General features: G+C 42.4%; 1 protein-coding gene across 5 annotated transcripts in view; it reads left to right on the top strand.

The window, feature by feature from the left end:
* The first annotated feature begins 4,131 nt into the window (after positions 1–4,131).
* IGF1 (insulin like growth factor 1) overlaps positions 4,132–14,573 on the top strand; it is a 75,068-nt gene continuing 64,626 nt past the window's right edge. For 2 of the 5 annotated variants that reach the window (XM_077846110.1, XM_077846108.1), the window contains exons 1-2: positions 4,132–4,464; positions 9,056–9,212. In XM_077846110.1, coding sequence (XP_077702236.1) covers positions 4,402–4,464; positions 9,056–9,212 — 220 coding nt within the window. In that variant the 5' untranslated portion in view covers positions 4,132–4,401. Of the gene's footprint in view, positions 4,465–6,253; positions 6,345–9,055; positions 9,213–14,573 lie in introns of those variants that run through there. The other 3 variants (XM_077846112.1, XM_077846109.1, XM_077846111.1) reach the window with 2 other exon arrangements.

The following is a 14,573-nucleotide window of genomic DNA, read 5'->3' as shown; positions in this document are numbered from 1 at the left end:
GCCACCCGCGGGGCCACTAGGCGGCGCGCACAGTTTTCGATTCCGAAAGAAAGTGCGTATTTGGGCGCTTGGGATGGAGCCTCCCTCCTCACTGTCGTTCAGCCCCAGGCTCCCCCACCCCGAAGCGCCCTCGGCCCTGCACTGACCCGTTCTTTGCCGTGACCCAGAGCTCTTCTGCTCCCCAAACCACAGCAGTTGCACTTCTGACCGTTTTCAGCATCGGTCCTTCTAACATTTTAGAAGAAATAAGGTCCAAGTGTGATGTTGCAAAGGAAGCACTGATTTATTTAGTGAGAAGACCTCTTCTCCCTCTTGCTGGTATCCCTAGCTGTGGGGAAAATGCTCCTTTACGCATTTCAAGCAGCATCTGTGAGCGGGAGATCTTTCTGAGGAATGACAGAGCTCCTTCCCAGTAGATCTCTCCGAGCTGACATGGGTGCCCTTGTGGGCCGCATGTTGTATTTTTGAGGTCTCCGGCTTTTTTTTTTTTTTTTCTTTTTTCTCTGACTTTTACGTTCTGAATCGACAAGCCCTGGATGTCAAACACTGCAGAACACACTCCCAGACCGACTGTCCCTACAAATCACCATCCAAGATGTACATCCCGGACTTGCCTGAGTTCCTTGACTGGTGGGTGGCCCTAGCACCTTAGAACTCACCCTTTATCTGATCCCAAAGTCTCCTTCCCACTAAATATCCACTCTGAGCTCTTCTTGAGAGTCAGCTAAGACGTTCATGAGCCACATGGTAAGCAAGGCCCCTTGTACGTGGATATAGGATTGCCTCCTGGGTGAGCTCCCCTGTGGTGGGCAGGCCAAGCGCTGGGAATGCGGCTGGAGCACAAAGACAAGACTGGGCCTTGCTCACCCAGTTCTGTGAGTCTCAATCAGCCTGTTCTCTAAGGAGATGAACAACCTTCTTTTTTTTTATTTTTATTTTTTTTAAAGAAAGGTGTCAGAAGTCTTCTGAGGCGGCAGCTTTATGCAAATATGCTACTCAAGAAGACCGCTTTAGGGGAGAGTTATTTATATCACATAGGCATTACACACGCAAAAGGTGAAACTGTGAATCTCTGAGTTTCCAGGAGTGGATGTTCTCATGATGAGTGCATCCTTGCAGTTAGCTATTTTGGTGGCACATGATTCCCATACCCAACCATTAGATTGTTCCAGGCAGGAGACGACATAATCATTTAGTAATTTTATTTTTTTTTTTAAGATTTTATTTTATTTTTCATGAGAGGCACAGAGAGAGAGAGAGAGAGAGAGAGAGAGAGAGAGAGGCAGAGGAAGAAGCAGGCTCCATGCAGGGAGCCCGACGTGGACTCGATCCTGGAACTCTAGGATCACGCCCGGGCTAAAGGCGGTGCTAAACCGCTGGGCCACCGGGGCTGCCCTCATTTAGTAATTTTAGACTGACCCTGCACGTTCCTCATCCCCTGAGACTACTGACCCGGACTTTTCCTGGGCTTAGATTTATTACCACCCTGGTCTGTGTAGTAACAGATACATCTCCTTTCTTTTTCTCCTAAACAGGTACAGCCCTCAGTTATTAAAAGGTAATCATGTGGCACATTTATTGCCCCTTTCCCTTTCAGACTGACTCCTGGAATTAGCCAAGAAAATGGCCATTTCTCTAGGAATTATTGCCCTGCTCTGTCGCTGGCTTGCCCTACCCAGAAATACAGACCGTTTTCCCTATTGGAGTCGACAATAATCACTTCAGGAAATTGCTTTCCCTATTGGAAACTGAGAGCTCACATCGGAATGTTGCCACAGCACAGCTGATGATAATTACGACTCCCTGAAATTTCAGTTTTCTTTGATTGTGACATAAAAACTGGGACATAAATTAAAGCCCAATTATCCTTTAAGGGTAATTGGGGTTATAAAGCCAAGAGGCTGGGAATCGGCATGTCGATATGGCAGGAGTGCAGTGTCTGATGGTACAGTGTGTGCTCTGTATCCCAAAGAGCCTTTCACACAGGATGGTTGGGGAACAGGCAACCCATGCACACTGCATCCCAGGGGCAGATGTCAGATCAGGCCACGGCCTTACAGAAATGCAGTAAGCTTCGAGGATATCTTGGCAAGATTAAAATCCGTTAAGATGGCAGGAGAACATCCTGGCCTTCACCTGTGATGGTGCCCAGCGGTGGAGCAGGGCCCTTTGTGCCAAGACTCTAGCCAACCCCGGACCGCACGCTCGGAAAATGCAGTTCTCTCTACCTGGGAAATAGGAATAGGTCTTTGGGTTAACGCAATCGACGTCCTCAAAGTTCATGAAAGCATGGACTTTGTTTTTCACAAAGGGCGTAATCCACAGAGGTGGCAGAGAAGATGCTTGATGTATCAAGTCATATAGTAACTGCAGGAAGGGGAGCTCATTAAAGGAAGGTTTGAATTGCTCTTTAGGGGCAAGAATTGCCCACCTACCTGGAGCTGCCTCCCAGGCCACCTCTTGACAATGCGTACTTGTGTACTCTACAGGTCAAATCACATCTCCCGAAACTTCCCAGCCTCGTGCCCTACATGTTCTTGTGACACATCCCTCATTTTGGATTTTCAAAAGAGTTTCACTTCCCTGTCTTTCTGGAGAGTCTCTTATTCCCTTTCATTGTGCACTGTTTGTGTTTTTAAAAGAGTCCATACCCACCACATGACAGGAACATTGTCCTCTGGCTCTGCTGAAAGCCCTTGCAGGGCCTTGACTGTGGTGCATGTTGTTGGGCACATAGTAGACATTCACTCAATGCGACGGAATGAAATGCACCAGAATGTTGTTCTGAAACAACAGAACTCCAGATTTCTAATCCTTCTTTTTGGAAGGTAAACATTGCACAAGTTATTAACTACTACACAGAAGATGCAAGCAAATGCAGCTCCCTTTCAAAACCAACCAGGTTTTCCTTTGAAGGCACTTAACTCTGCACTCAGTTTTCTGGCCACAGGACAACATGAAGGTCCAGACTAAGGTATCCAGCAGGCCTCTGTTTTTAATTGTTGCATCAGTCTCATCGAGTCCCCATGAGAATCATGGAGAGAAATGCAAAGTCCAGGTTATTTCCACCCGCCCTGGGAAACCAAGCTTGGATAGACATCTAGGGAAAGTGTTATGTCTGATCTGGGCTTTTGCAACCTCATTTCATAATCCACTTTCTTATCTACTATCTCGCAAAACCGAAGAGCAATTGGTACAAACCGTATTGACAAAAGATCAGAACTTGATTCTCAATGGCAAAGGCAAGTATACATTATAAATAGCAAAACAGCTGGCTTGGACCATGTTGCCGGCCACTCATCCAGTTGAGGGATTTGAATGACATCATAACCCTTGAGAGGCTATTGCTAGCCAGCTGGTGTTATTTAGAATACACAAAAATTGGAGAAAGAAAACACACCACACACACACACACACACACACACACACACATGTTCAAGCTATGCAGAAAAACATGAACAATGGAAAAATAGTTTGCCCCTCAGGTGCCCTTCCCCCGGGGCGGGGGGTGGGGGCGGGTGATAGGAAGCCTAGGAGAGAAAGGAAAGAAAAAAAAATTATTTTTTCAGTTGGTTTTACAGTTCAGCAAAGTCTTTGCCCTGTCGCGGGCAAAAAACCATGAGACAGTCCTAAAGGGAGCCAATTGCAACGCTGCCTGCCCCTTTCCTAGGTTCTAGGAAATGAGATCATTCTCCTTGCTTGGCAAGTAGGACAAGGGGTCACCCCGGTGCTGTCTTTCAACCTACTTCACCCCGGTCATTTCAGAGTTAAACCTGTAGGGTTTGCTTGAGATGGGTTTTTTCTTCATTTCTGTTTTTTTTTTCTAATTTTGCATTTGCTCTAGAATATGAAAACGCTCACCCATCCTCCACTGTGTGTTCCTTTAATACTGGTAAGGTGTATTAGCAGATGTGTGTTTCTCCGTGCCCAGGAGAAAGTTAATCAGAGGACGGATCCTTATTTTCTATGGCAGCATCCGTATATTAATGTCTGCGAACCCTGTCACTAACACACATTCTTTTAAGGGAAAAAAATGCTTCTGTGCTCTAGTTTTAAAATGCAAAGGTATGATGTTATTTGTCACCATGCCCAAAAAAGTCCTTACTCGATAACTTTGCCAGAAGAGGGAGAGAGAGAGAAGGCAAATGTTCCCCCAGCTGTTTCCTGTCTACAGTGTCTGTGTTTTGTAGATAAATGTGAGGATTTTCTCTAAATCCCTCTTCTGTTTGCTAAATCTCACTGTCACTGCTAAATTCAGAGCAGATAGAGCCTGCGCAATGGAATAAAGTCCTCAAAATTGAAATGTGACATTGCTCTCAACATCTCCCATCTCTCTGGATTTCTTTTTGCCTCATTATTCCTGCTAACCAATTCATTTCCAGACTTTGCACTTCAGAAGCAATGGGAAAAATCAGCAGTCTTCCAACCCAATTATTTAAGTGCTGCTTTTGTGATTTCTTGAAGGTAAATATTTCTTACTCTTTGAAGTCATTGGGGGAATTTTCTTTAAATTGTGGACTGTTTGCTTCTTCTACCTAGAAATGTTATTCACTTTAGAATTTTCATTGTTTCGGAACTGGGAGTTATTTATAAATTGCTGAATATGCAATTCTGTGGGATCTGAAAAATTAGCTCCGGGAGAGGGGTGCCTTTGCACAGATATCTGTATGAGTAGAAACTATTGCAAGGTACTTATGCTAAATCCTCCACTTCTGCAGGGCTTCAGTGGTATCATTATAGAAGATTCCTTTAAATCCTATCGATGGTTAAGGGCTATAGAGCGTGGATATGAACTTTCAAATTTTTTTTTTGCAGGTGCAGATGTTTTATTTTTAAGACCATGTTTGTGTGTGTGTGTCTGTGTCTGTGCGTGCATGTGTGTGTGTGTGTAACTTGTCAGGACTTTTTATTATAAGGCAAGCCACATATGAAGAGTTACCTTTGAGATGATATTAAAGCTTTTAAATATGATCTCTGGAGCTAAGGTCCCAGAACTCTCTGCACTTATGCTCAGGGAGTCAAAGTTAGAGCGAAGTTTAATTTGTTCTTCTGAAAAAGAACTTGACAACTCTTGCTGTCCCTGCAAGATATTTGGATAATTTAACAAATGCATGCTGTATATACGGAAAGCGGAAACTTTCTAGCAACTGCATGTACAATTTTTTTCCTCTGAAGAGGGCTTTCGTGGGCGAAGTTTGGACTTGGGGTTTCATGTTGTAAAACTCTGATTTTATACTCGGTGCTGTGAAGTCTCTTTAGGTAAATTTGGCTGCTGCCGTTCATGCCAACTTCTCGTTTCCAATCACTGGCCCTAGTTCAAGTTTCCATTCTCAGCAAAATTATATCCTTCAAGACTTGTGTTTTTCCAATTTGCAAGCATTTTTAAGCCGCTGTCACTGGCTCCTCGATGCAATTGCCTAAGAGCTCGATTCATAAAACCTCCCTGCCACTCAGTACAGGATTCATTCGCTGCTTTCAAATACTCCACCACTAGGACTTTCTTAGTCAAATAAGTGGCTTAGGAGTTAAGAATACATGTTTGTCAGGCACCTGATTCTGCTGCCCTCCAGGTGCCGAGACACATGCTGGCTGCCTTGCTTTTACAAGCAGCGAAGTCCATATATAAACACATTCGACCTGTACCGTGTCTGTAATATACTATGTGGTCCGGCAGCTAAGGTTTTTGTCTCCCTACTTAGACGACCATAAAAGGGGTTGTTGAGTGTCATCTCTGCATTAACTACAAGTTTGGAAAAATGTCTCCGAATGAACTTTTCGTGCTGTGTGTGTTGAACTTTTCAAAAGTAGAGCTAGCAATGCCGTTACTTCTCCCCCCCAGTACCTGGAGATAGAAGTGGCTGGAGGGAGCCGCCGGTTCCTCCAGATGTAATTCAGTAGGTAAAGGTGTCCTGCCTAGAGGCGGGACGCGCAAGCTGATTGTACTGAGTCTCGACATGTTTGGGAGTGTTCGAATCTGGGGAAGGGTGTAAAGACAGAGGACTGGAGGGAGCCTCATTAGGGTCACTGTCCCAGGCAGCTACCGGCTACCATAGGCACACAATGGAAACCGGTGCTGTGATTGGGGGGATCAGGGGTTGGGGGGCAGATGGACTCAAATCCCAGCTGTGCAATTTGTTCATTGTTTGAATGGACAAAAGGCAATTTACTCAGGCTAATGGCATACCTGCCTGGGTGTCCAAATGTAACTAGATGCTTTCACAAACCCCACCCACAAGGCAGCACATGTTTTTAAGTCCTCAGTTTTCTATTCACATCAGCCTCATAATACCCACCCTGACCTGCTGTAAAAGATCTGGAACAAACAAAAAATGGTTACACCTACAGTGAGTATTTTCTTATGACTATTGCCCTCGAATTTTGCTGGGCATTTTCATTGTAGCCCAGACATCTGGAATCAATTGATATTCCATTTATTTAAGATAAAAAAAAAAAAGAAAGGTCTTTTAAATTGTGAATTTGTGAATGATTTCTGAGAGGGATTGTTCTGAATTCTTTTTTCTTCTCTCTCTCTCTCTTCTCTTTTTGGTTCTTCCTTCCTTTCTATCTTTCCTTTCTTTCTCTTTGTTTCTTTTGTGTTTGGCAAAATAAAAGACCAAGAAGAAGATGGACATATGGGGCCACTTGTTTCAAACTTTTAACCCCTAAGCAAGTTTGTTATTGTTTTCTTTTGGGGAACATAATGCGACAGAATTCTCTGGTTCTTTGTGGGTGTACCGGACTGCTCCCTGAACTAAAGGGAAATGCAGTGGAGGTTCTCTCTCATCCTAGAACTGTAAGTGCTGATATTTATCTAAAAACAGAACTCAGAAAAAAAAAAAAAAGGAAAGGAAAGAAAAGGAAAGGAAAGGAAAGGAAAGGAAAGGAAAGGAAAGGAAAGGAAAGGAAAGGAAAAAGAAAAAAAAACCATAAAAAATAAATCTTATATTCTGAAATGCTAGAGATCTATATGTATTGTTGAACTTACAGGTGTTACGCCAGAAATAGCTATTTAAAAAATATATAGTTTTGACATCTCACGAAGTTCTCCATTCACTAATCCACTTTTCCACTGGATTTCACGAGAACTGTAGAACCTCAAGCCATGTCCAGGTGCAGGTGCTTGGTCTTCAGCATCGCTGTGAACTCAAAAAGAAGGGAGGGACAGAGAAATAAAGTTGGTAGTGTAGCCTGCACTCTAGAACAGGCCAATTGCCAGAGTGTGGGATATGTTCTATAAGATCAGTTCGGAGTTTGCTCTTCCGAAAAAGGCATTGAGGTCCAGACAGGTTGAAACCGTTGAGATTTCCACTGAGAATATTGAAGGGGGAAAAAACTCCACCAATTATTTGATAACTAAGAAAAATACAGGTTGGATGAGACCCTGTCTCCAGCAATCCTGGTGGCTTTGGCTATGTGGGAGTGCAGGGTCTCCAGGCAGAGCTCCTCCCGAGAACGTGGAAGAGGTGTCCAGGTGAGCTTTCACCTCCTCTTCTACTTTATGTCCATTATTTATGATGATTTGCAAATAGAAGGCACTTTTCATCTTAAAATGTTTTACAAGCATTAACTAAACATTTACGTTGTGTTAACAAGAATCAGGAGTTTTAAGGTTGTTGTTTTGTTTTTTTTCCTCCCAATGTGTGAGCTGAAGATCTGGCCACAAACATAGAAATCTTAATTAAAACGATGGAGCAAACTCTGCCACAGAGGTAAAGAGCTATTAAGTTGAGAGTTCATGGAGGGCAAGGAAGGCAAATGACTGAGTCTGTTTCTCCAAAAGGGATGGGGGCTGGACGGGCTGGCCATGACCCCAAGAACTGGAGAAGCCTCTCCTTACAGTGCCCGCTTTCAGTGTAACTCCAAGGCCCTTTGGATAGAGCCCCTCACTTGTATCTTGCCGGTGACTCTTCCAAGGCCACTGCAGCCACTCGCCTTGGGAGGCTTCCTAGAAGAAACCCCGTCTTTGTGCCATAAGTAGCGATGTGGGAGAGTCAGTGATCACCTTGGCATTGTTTCTACTACTTTGAGAGAGGATGGGGCCCCGAGCCACAGAAATTTAGCTTTCAGCCAGGCAGCCCTGTGGCTATCAGTCATCAGCTAAGTAAGCCAACCGGGGGCTCTCAGAGTATTCTGCTATAAAATAGGTACAGTGACACGTAAGAACCTCTAAGACATGAAATCAGAATTCCTGTGACAAAAAAAAAAAAATTCTTTTGCAAGTTTTGAATCCAATGCCCTGTTCACGGAGGGCAATCTCTCCACATATGTGGATTTGATATTGCATTTGACTCAGAGGGCTTTCGTGTAGAAAAGGTGTAGTGCCTACTTAGCTCAAGCCAATTTCATGCCTAAATCCTACTTTTCCTGTTTCTATTTTTTTCTTACCTCCACTTGTGGTTGTGTTGACTGCTGATATTCCCCAGGTAAGACGTTTCTCTGTCTCTCTGTCTTTCTCTGTGTCTCTGTTTCTCTCTCTCATCAGGTGAAAAGCAAAAATCAAAACAAAACAAAACAAAACAAAAAACCCAGTAACGACATATAGTATTTTCACAAATCCTTTCTTATCCACAGTAAATTATCTTCAATCAGCAGCCAGGGAACGACGTTCTGGTTAACTTAATATTCTGGTCATATCGAACACAAATGCCATCTGTGGGTGGCCAGTCTTTAGAAAATTTACATTAATAAAACGTATTTGGCCCCCAATCTGGACTGAGCGCAGTTTAACCTGTGATAAATTCAAAAGGTTTACCAGGATCTCTGAGTGGGGTGGGATTCCACGGCAATAATGACATCTTTCATTTACAGAGTAAATGTTTAGGATCTCTCATTGAATTGCAATGGGACTGTGCAAAGAAGGGGCTCAGGGGAGTCCTCAGTGCTAATGTCGTCGGGTGCCAGGGCACGTTTGGTCCACACCACCCGCAGCCTACGCTCTGCACCCCTGTGCTGGGTGGCTCTGACCCTGGCAGGGATGGGAGGCTGAGGGGAGGTGCCCCACGGCCTCGTGAGGACCAAGGAGGGAAGGTGACCATCCCTTGTGGTTTGTTGGCAGGTGAAGATGCACACCGTGTCCTCCTCGCACCTCTTCTACCTGGCACTGTGCTTGCTCACCTTCCCCAGCCCCGCCACAGCTGGGCCTGAGACGCTCTGCGGGGCTGAGCTGGTGGACGCTCTTCAGTTCGTGTGCGGAGACAGGGGGTTCTACTTCAGTAAGTACAAGCCCACCCCCCCATCCCCCCCACCCCCCGCCACTCGGTGGCTTCCTAACTACAGAGAGTGTGAATGGCTGAGTGACAGCCCTCAGCTGGAGGCCGTCCTGCCACTGAGACTCCTCACCTTATGAAGGTGAGGCAGGAGGAGGAGCTGAGGCAGGTCCTGCAGATTTAGGATGGAATTTTCTTCCTGGCAGTTGGTCCTTAAGTACTTCCTGCTGGGCTTTCCTGAAATCATTGTGCTCTGCCCTCACTATTCCTTCCCCTTCAGTGAGAGGAAGGGACAAAATGAACTGGGGGGGATCAGGTTTTGGTGTCTGAGACCCGGGGGTGCACATCTAAACACAAGGCAGAAATGTATAGGCCTGTTTTAAGTGCTTGGGTAAGTTGGAGTAAAATAGTGAGGTGGACTCAGAAAAAGGAGTAAGGGGGCACAGACCGTATGTATCCATGCACTGTGACATCACCAGGGACAGAAGGTGAACTTTGCTCAAAGGCACATTGGCAAAAACACAGGCGCTCTCTAAAATGCAAACGGAAATGCCATATTAATGTGTCCTCTATGCAAATCAACCTTGACTTTTTGTGATTGCCTTCCTGTGATTTAGCATTACTCCAGGGCTCTCTGGTGACAACTCCATCTGGAAAAGGGTTTCTGACAAGTATGGGGTTACTTATCCCATAAGTACGTCTCAGGTGATTAAAAACTTGACAGCCAATAAAAAATGGACGGCCAAGTCAATGTTTGCAAATAACAAACACAAACATAAATCAACACATTGCCTGGGAGAACTGAGCACCTGCAGAATCTACCTTGGAGGCGTCCATCTCATTGTATATTAGAGGGCAGTGAAAGATTTAAAGCCAGTTGTTCAGTCTATTAATTATTTGGAATTTTAGAAAGTTCCAGGAAACTGATGTTCAGGTCCTCAGTGAGCATGAATCATTCTTAGAGGTTCATTACCACTCGAGTGTAGACAGCTTACCTCAGTTGCCCACTCAGCTTTGAATAGCTCCTCTGATGACTCACACACTTCAAGTCTCTCTCATCTTCTTCCCAGGGAAGGTGGTGTGTGCCCATGTGCGTGTGTGTGTGTGTGTGTGTGTGTGAGAGAGAGAGAGAGAGAGACAGAATGAGAGAGAGAGAGACAGAGAGAGAGAGAGAGAGAGAGAGAGAGACTAGGGGGAGGGGCCTGAATACAGCAGTCTGGGATGAGCCTGCGAGATAGGAAGGGAGAGGCTGATGGAGGACTGGTGATTTGTACTCACTATAGAGTTGGCAACAAATAGTCTTTAAACAACTAGTGACAGAGAATGAGAAGTGCTTTTTACTACTTGCATGGGCAAACGCCCCCTCTGTTTCCAGCTAATGGTTTAAAAGAGTGAATTCACTTATTTTTCTGTCATTAAAGCAATTCTATCCAGTTCTCTGTTATAGAGCAAATGAATAAGTTCATTGGGTGGGTACGTTTCAAATAGCAGACTTTTTTTTTTTGCCTTTGAAATATACAGTGAAAGGCAAATGTTCTATATCAACATCACCCAATGGTGGGTTGCCATTATTCTTTACTTTGCTGCTACTGATTCACATATTTAAAAAAATGAATAATTCCCACCTATTATTCCAAAGAGGACTTTTTTGCCTTGGTAATCTATTTGTGCAATTTCCTCTGAGCCAAGGATCAAGGTAATAGCAAGCCAACAATTTTCTTCTGTTATGTGCCAGGATCAATTGTCTTGTTTAACTTGACATGTTCCAAAATTTCCATGCACAGTGCAAGGAAACTGGATTATTTGATGCCTGCAATGTTTGCATTAGATGATGAAAAATGGGAATGGAAATAATCATTTGGTCCCAAGTAACCGTATAATATTGATACATGTGCACTCAGACAGTATTGGACATTTATGATGGAAACCAATTTCAAGACACCAAAAAGGTGTTTTTACTGTTACTACAATGATCAAATTTTAGGAAATGTTTTTAAATTCCATTATATTAACTTGAAACTGAAAGGTTATATATAGCAACTCTTGGTGTTTAGAGTATGACTTTGGATAGAAAGTGGTTTCATGAATTGTGATTATTGTCAGTATTGTCATTGAGACCATGTTTCATAAATTCTGCCTTATACAATTCCATGACTTATCTGACATAGAGCCTCATGAACAAAAGTATTCTTGTTACCTTTCTAGTTAACCAGACAATCCTTTTTGCCCAAGAGAAGTTAGCCCCTTTACATTCTTTAATCCAAAACATCAGTGGATCATATGCTTATATGTCAGAGTGAGTATATGTCCAGGAACTCATAGTCTAGTTAGGAGGTTAAAAAACACACATAAGTATTATCAAGTGTCATAATCATAGGAGAATAGATATAATCCTTTATGCTTTTCCTGAATATTTTGTCCCATTTGAAATCACCTAGCCAGGATCTACCCTCTCAATGGGCTCCTTGATGCCAAAGACTAGATTTATTTACCATTGAATCCCAGTATCTAGCTCAATGCCTGGCTGATATAGTACAGTCTCATATTTGATCACTGAACTGACAAGCTTAAATTGAATTGAATCCACTTGAATCCAATTGAATGGAATGAAATTACTTATTTGGGATCTAGTCTTCAGAACCATAAAGAATTAGATTTGTCAAGTACTTTGGGTAATTTGTATCTCCTGTTTACTCAACTATTGGATAAAACTGCTTTTCTTTTATTCAACTGAATACAGCATATACTAACAATGACTTAGAAGCTGCAGTTTGGTTGTCCCCAAGCCTCACTGATGGTCTGTTTTGTGTCTGAGCCAATTATTCTAACAGGCATTAACTGTTGTCAACCAATTTTATTGAGTTTCCTTTTTGTCCCCTGAGATTTAGTGTGTGTGGAGAAATCAGCTCTAAGCATTTATAGTCTTTGAGATACTTTTTAGAGGAAAGCAGTCTTCCTCCTCACCTCTACCCTCTGTCAGTTGACTTTTTTCATTGTTTTTACCCTTATTTTCAACGTTTTATTGTGGATGTGCCTTTTATTCTAAACTGCTTCAAATCCATTTTGAAAGTATAGTTTTGTTGTTGTTTTCTTTTTTTTAATAGTGTTGTTTTCTTTTTTTAATAGTGGAAAACAGTTTCTGATCTGCATTTGAAATTTGAACATCTGAAAGAAAATTGGCTCCGTATTTATCTTTTTCAAGGGTCAGAATGTTTAACAAGGGGAGTTTTCTTAACGTATTAGAAACAGAACAGTTCTGAATTTGAAAAAAAAATTAATGTTTACTTCGTATGGACTGACTCAGTGTGTGGATGAGCTCCTATTTCTCTGCAAGCACAAGCTCCACTACAACACAGTGGAAGCAACCTTCTAGATTATCTGTTTTGTGAACAATTTTTCCAACATAAGTGGAACAGTTCCTCTATAATTAATGCAGCTTCCCCAGACATTTTATGAAATGAAAGTTCCAATGATGAGCTAATTACTAATTCTTCCCTATGCATCATAGTAAGAGAAGGTATCAGCCAGTCTTGTGCTCTCACAGTCCTTTGAGAAAAATGGTGGCGTAATGAAGTGGCACATCGGGAAAGAGCTAGATATTATCTCGTCAGATTGATGGAGCCCTCATAGAGGAGGGCTTATTATAACCTCATTTTGCATGAAACATAGCAAGAGGAAACAAGCTTCAAGTAAAAATGAAGATGTTAAGCTCGCCATAGATGTAATTTCTTGACAGTCATGATGATTAACCATTTTAACATGTACTTTAGGGGCTTGTGGAATTTCTCTCTTTGGCGATACTTAAAAAATTGACAGACAACTAACCATCTTGGATGGTTTTAATTAAGAACAACCAAAAGAAAGAAAGTTTCTGGGGTCCTTTTTAAAGAGTCTATAAACAGTCCCTTAAATAAATTGTATATGCTTTACCTCATTGGTCTGGGAAAAAGGAGAAGTAAATCAATTAGAAAAGAAAGTTAGATCCCCTTTCAGCTATTCTAGATTTATAGCTTATGTAAAACATACTTTATTAAGAACAGTCTGAATAAACTAAGGACATTCTTATGTGTTAAAACATACTGCTTTATGGAGTTTAAGTGAAACTTTGCATGGAATTTCATTGTTATTGATTGCCACAACCTTCCTAGATCTAGGTATTATTATTAACTCAGGCTTCTTTCATTTGAAATAGAGTGCTTGGAAAACTGCTCCTAGACCTGTCACTCATTAGCTGTATGACTTTGGCAGGCATTTAAACTTTCTTGGTCACAATGTCCTTGTCTATAAACAAGGGGATTTTGTCAAAGTAAATGACTTCTAACTTTAACAGACTCAGAGTCCAGGTAGTAATGAACTAGGATTAGGTGCTATTCAAGAAAGGAGTGCCTTGGATTTAAGTAGTGACCAAAGAATATTTAGCGTCCTTTATCTTCTCTAAAGAGTTTCTGTTTGCCCCCAAAGATAGGAGAGTCTACCTACTTACACTTTGCTTTGCTTTGTTTTGTTTTAAACTGGGTTTCAACCCCTCAGGGATGGAACGGAAGCTCAGGCATGACTAAATACACAAAGGTCATCTGGCCAAAAGAGCACACGCCTCATGCAAGCATATTGCCATTTTTCCTTGCAAGGAAGGACCAGCTGACTGTTCTTATCTTTACATTCTCTCACTCTCTTGGGTGTGAGAACAAGGGAGTAGGGAGTAGGTCAGTTCTTAGTTGCCCTTTATTGTAAGTCAGATGGGACAAATAAGAATCTATAGGCTTCTAAACCTTGACCAGCTGCCTTTTGCCAGCCTACTGATACTGCCTTTCTGATTACAGAAGGGAGTGTATAGTTGTGGGCACTCCAAGATACACACCATTACCATTGCTTTGAGTGGGTCTGGGTTTGAGCTACACCATTTGTAGTCCGTGTATCCCTTTGACCGCCAGCCATGCATTTGTATGACAGCTGGTCAGAGTTAAGGGTACAGTCTCTGGCTGTGGAAAAGCTTTTATTTTTGAAATTAATTGGCACATATGGGGTTTGACGTTATGGCCCTGGCCTCGTTAGCACCACTAAGCTAATAGACCACAGATATTCTTAAAGAAAAGTAATGAATTTTTATATTGACCCTAAATGCTTGCTACTTCTCTTTAAATATGTCCAGGAGGACCAGTCTACGCAATCAAAAGACCACTTAAAAAGTAATAGTTTCCGTACAAAATTAGAAAATAATTTGCATTTTTCTGACATTTTAATATTCTTTAATACCATCTCCCTGATGGAGAATTGTAAGAAGCAGAAGAGTGAAGGGTTCAAGACCAAGAGTATGGTTTCTGTTGCCAAGAATTTAGAGTTTGAATTCTAGCTTACTTAGCGGTGGGC

The sequence above is a fragment of the Canis aureus genome, chromosome 13 (assembly GCF_053574225.1).
Source record: "Canis aureus isolate CA01 chromosome 13, VMU_Caureus_v.1.0, whole genome shotgun sequence".
In the NCBI taxonomy this organism is placed as follows: Eukaryota; Metazoa; Chordata; class Mammalia; order Carnivora; family Canidae; genus Canis; species Canis aureus.
The sequence above is the reverse complement of the archived record's forward strand: the minus strand, read 5'-3'. Positions and strand labels throughout refer to the sequence as shown.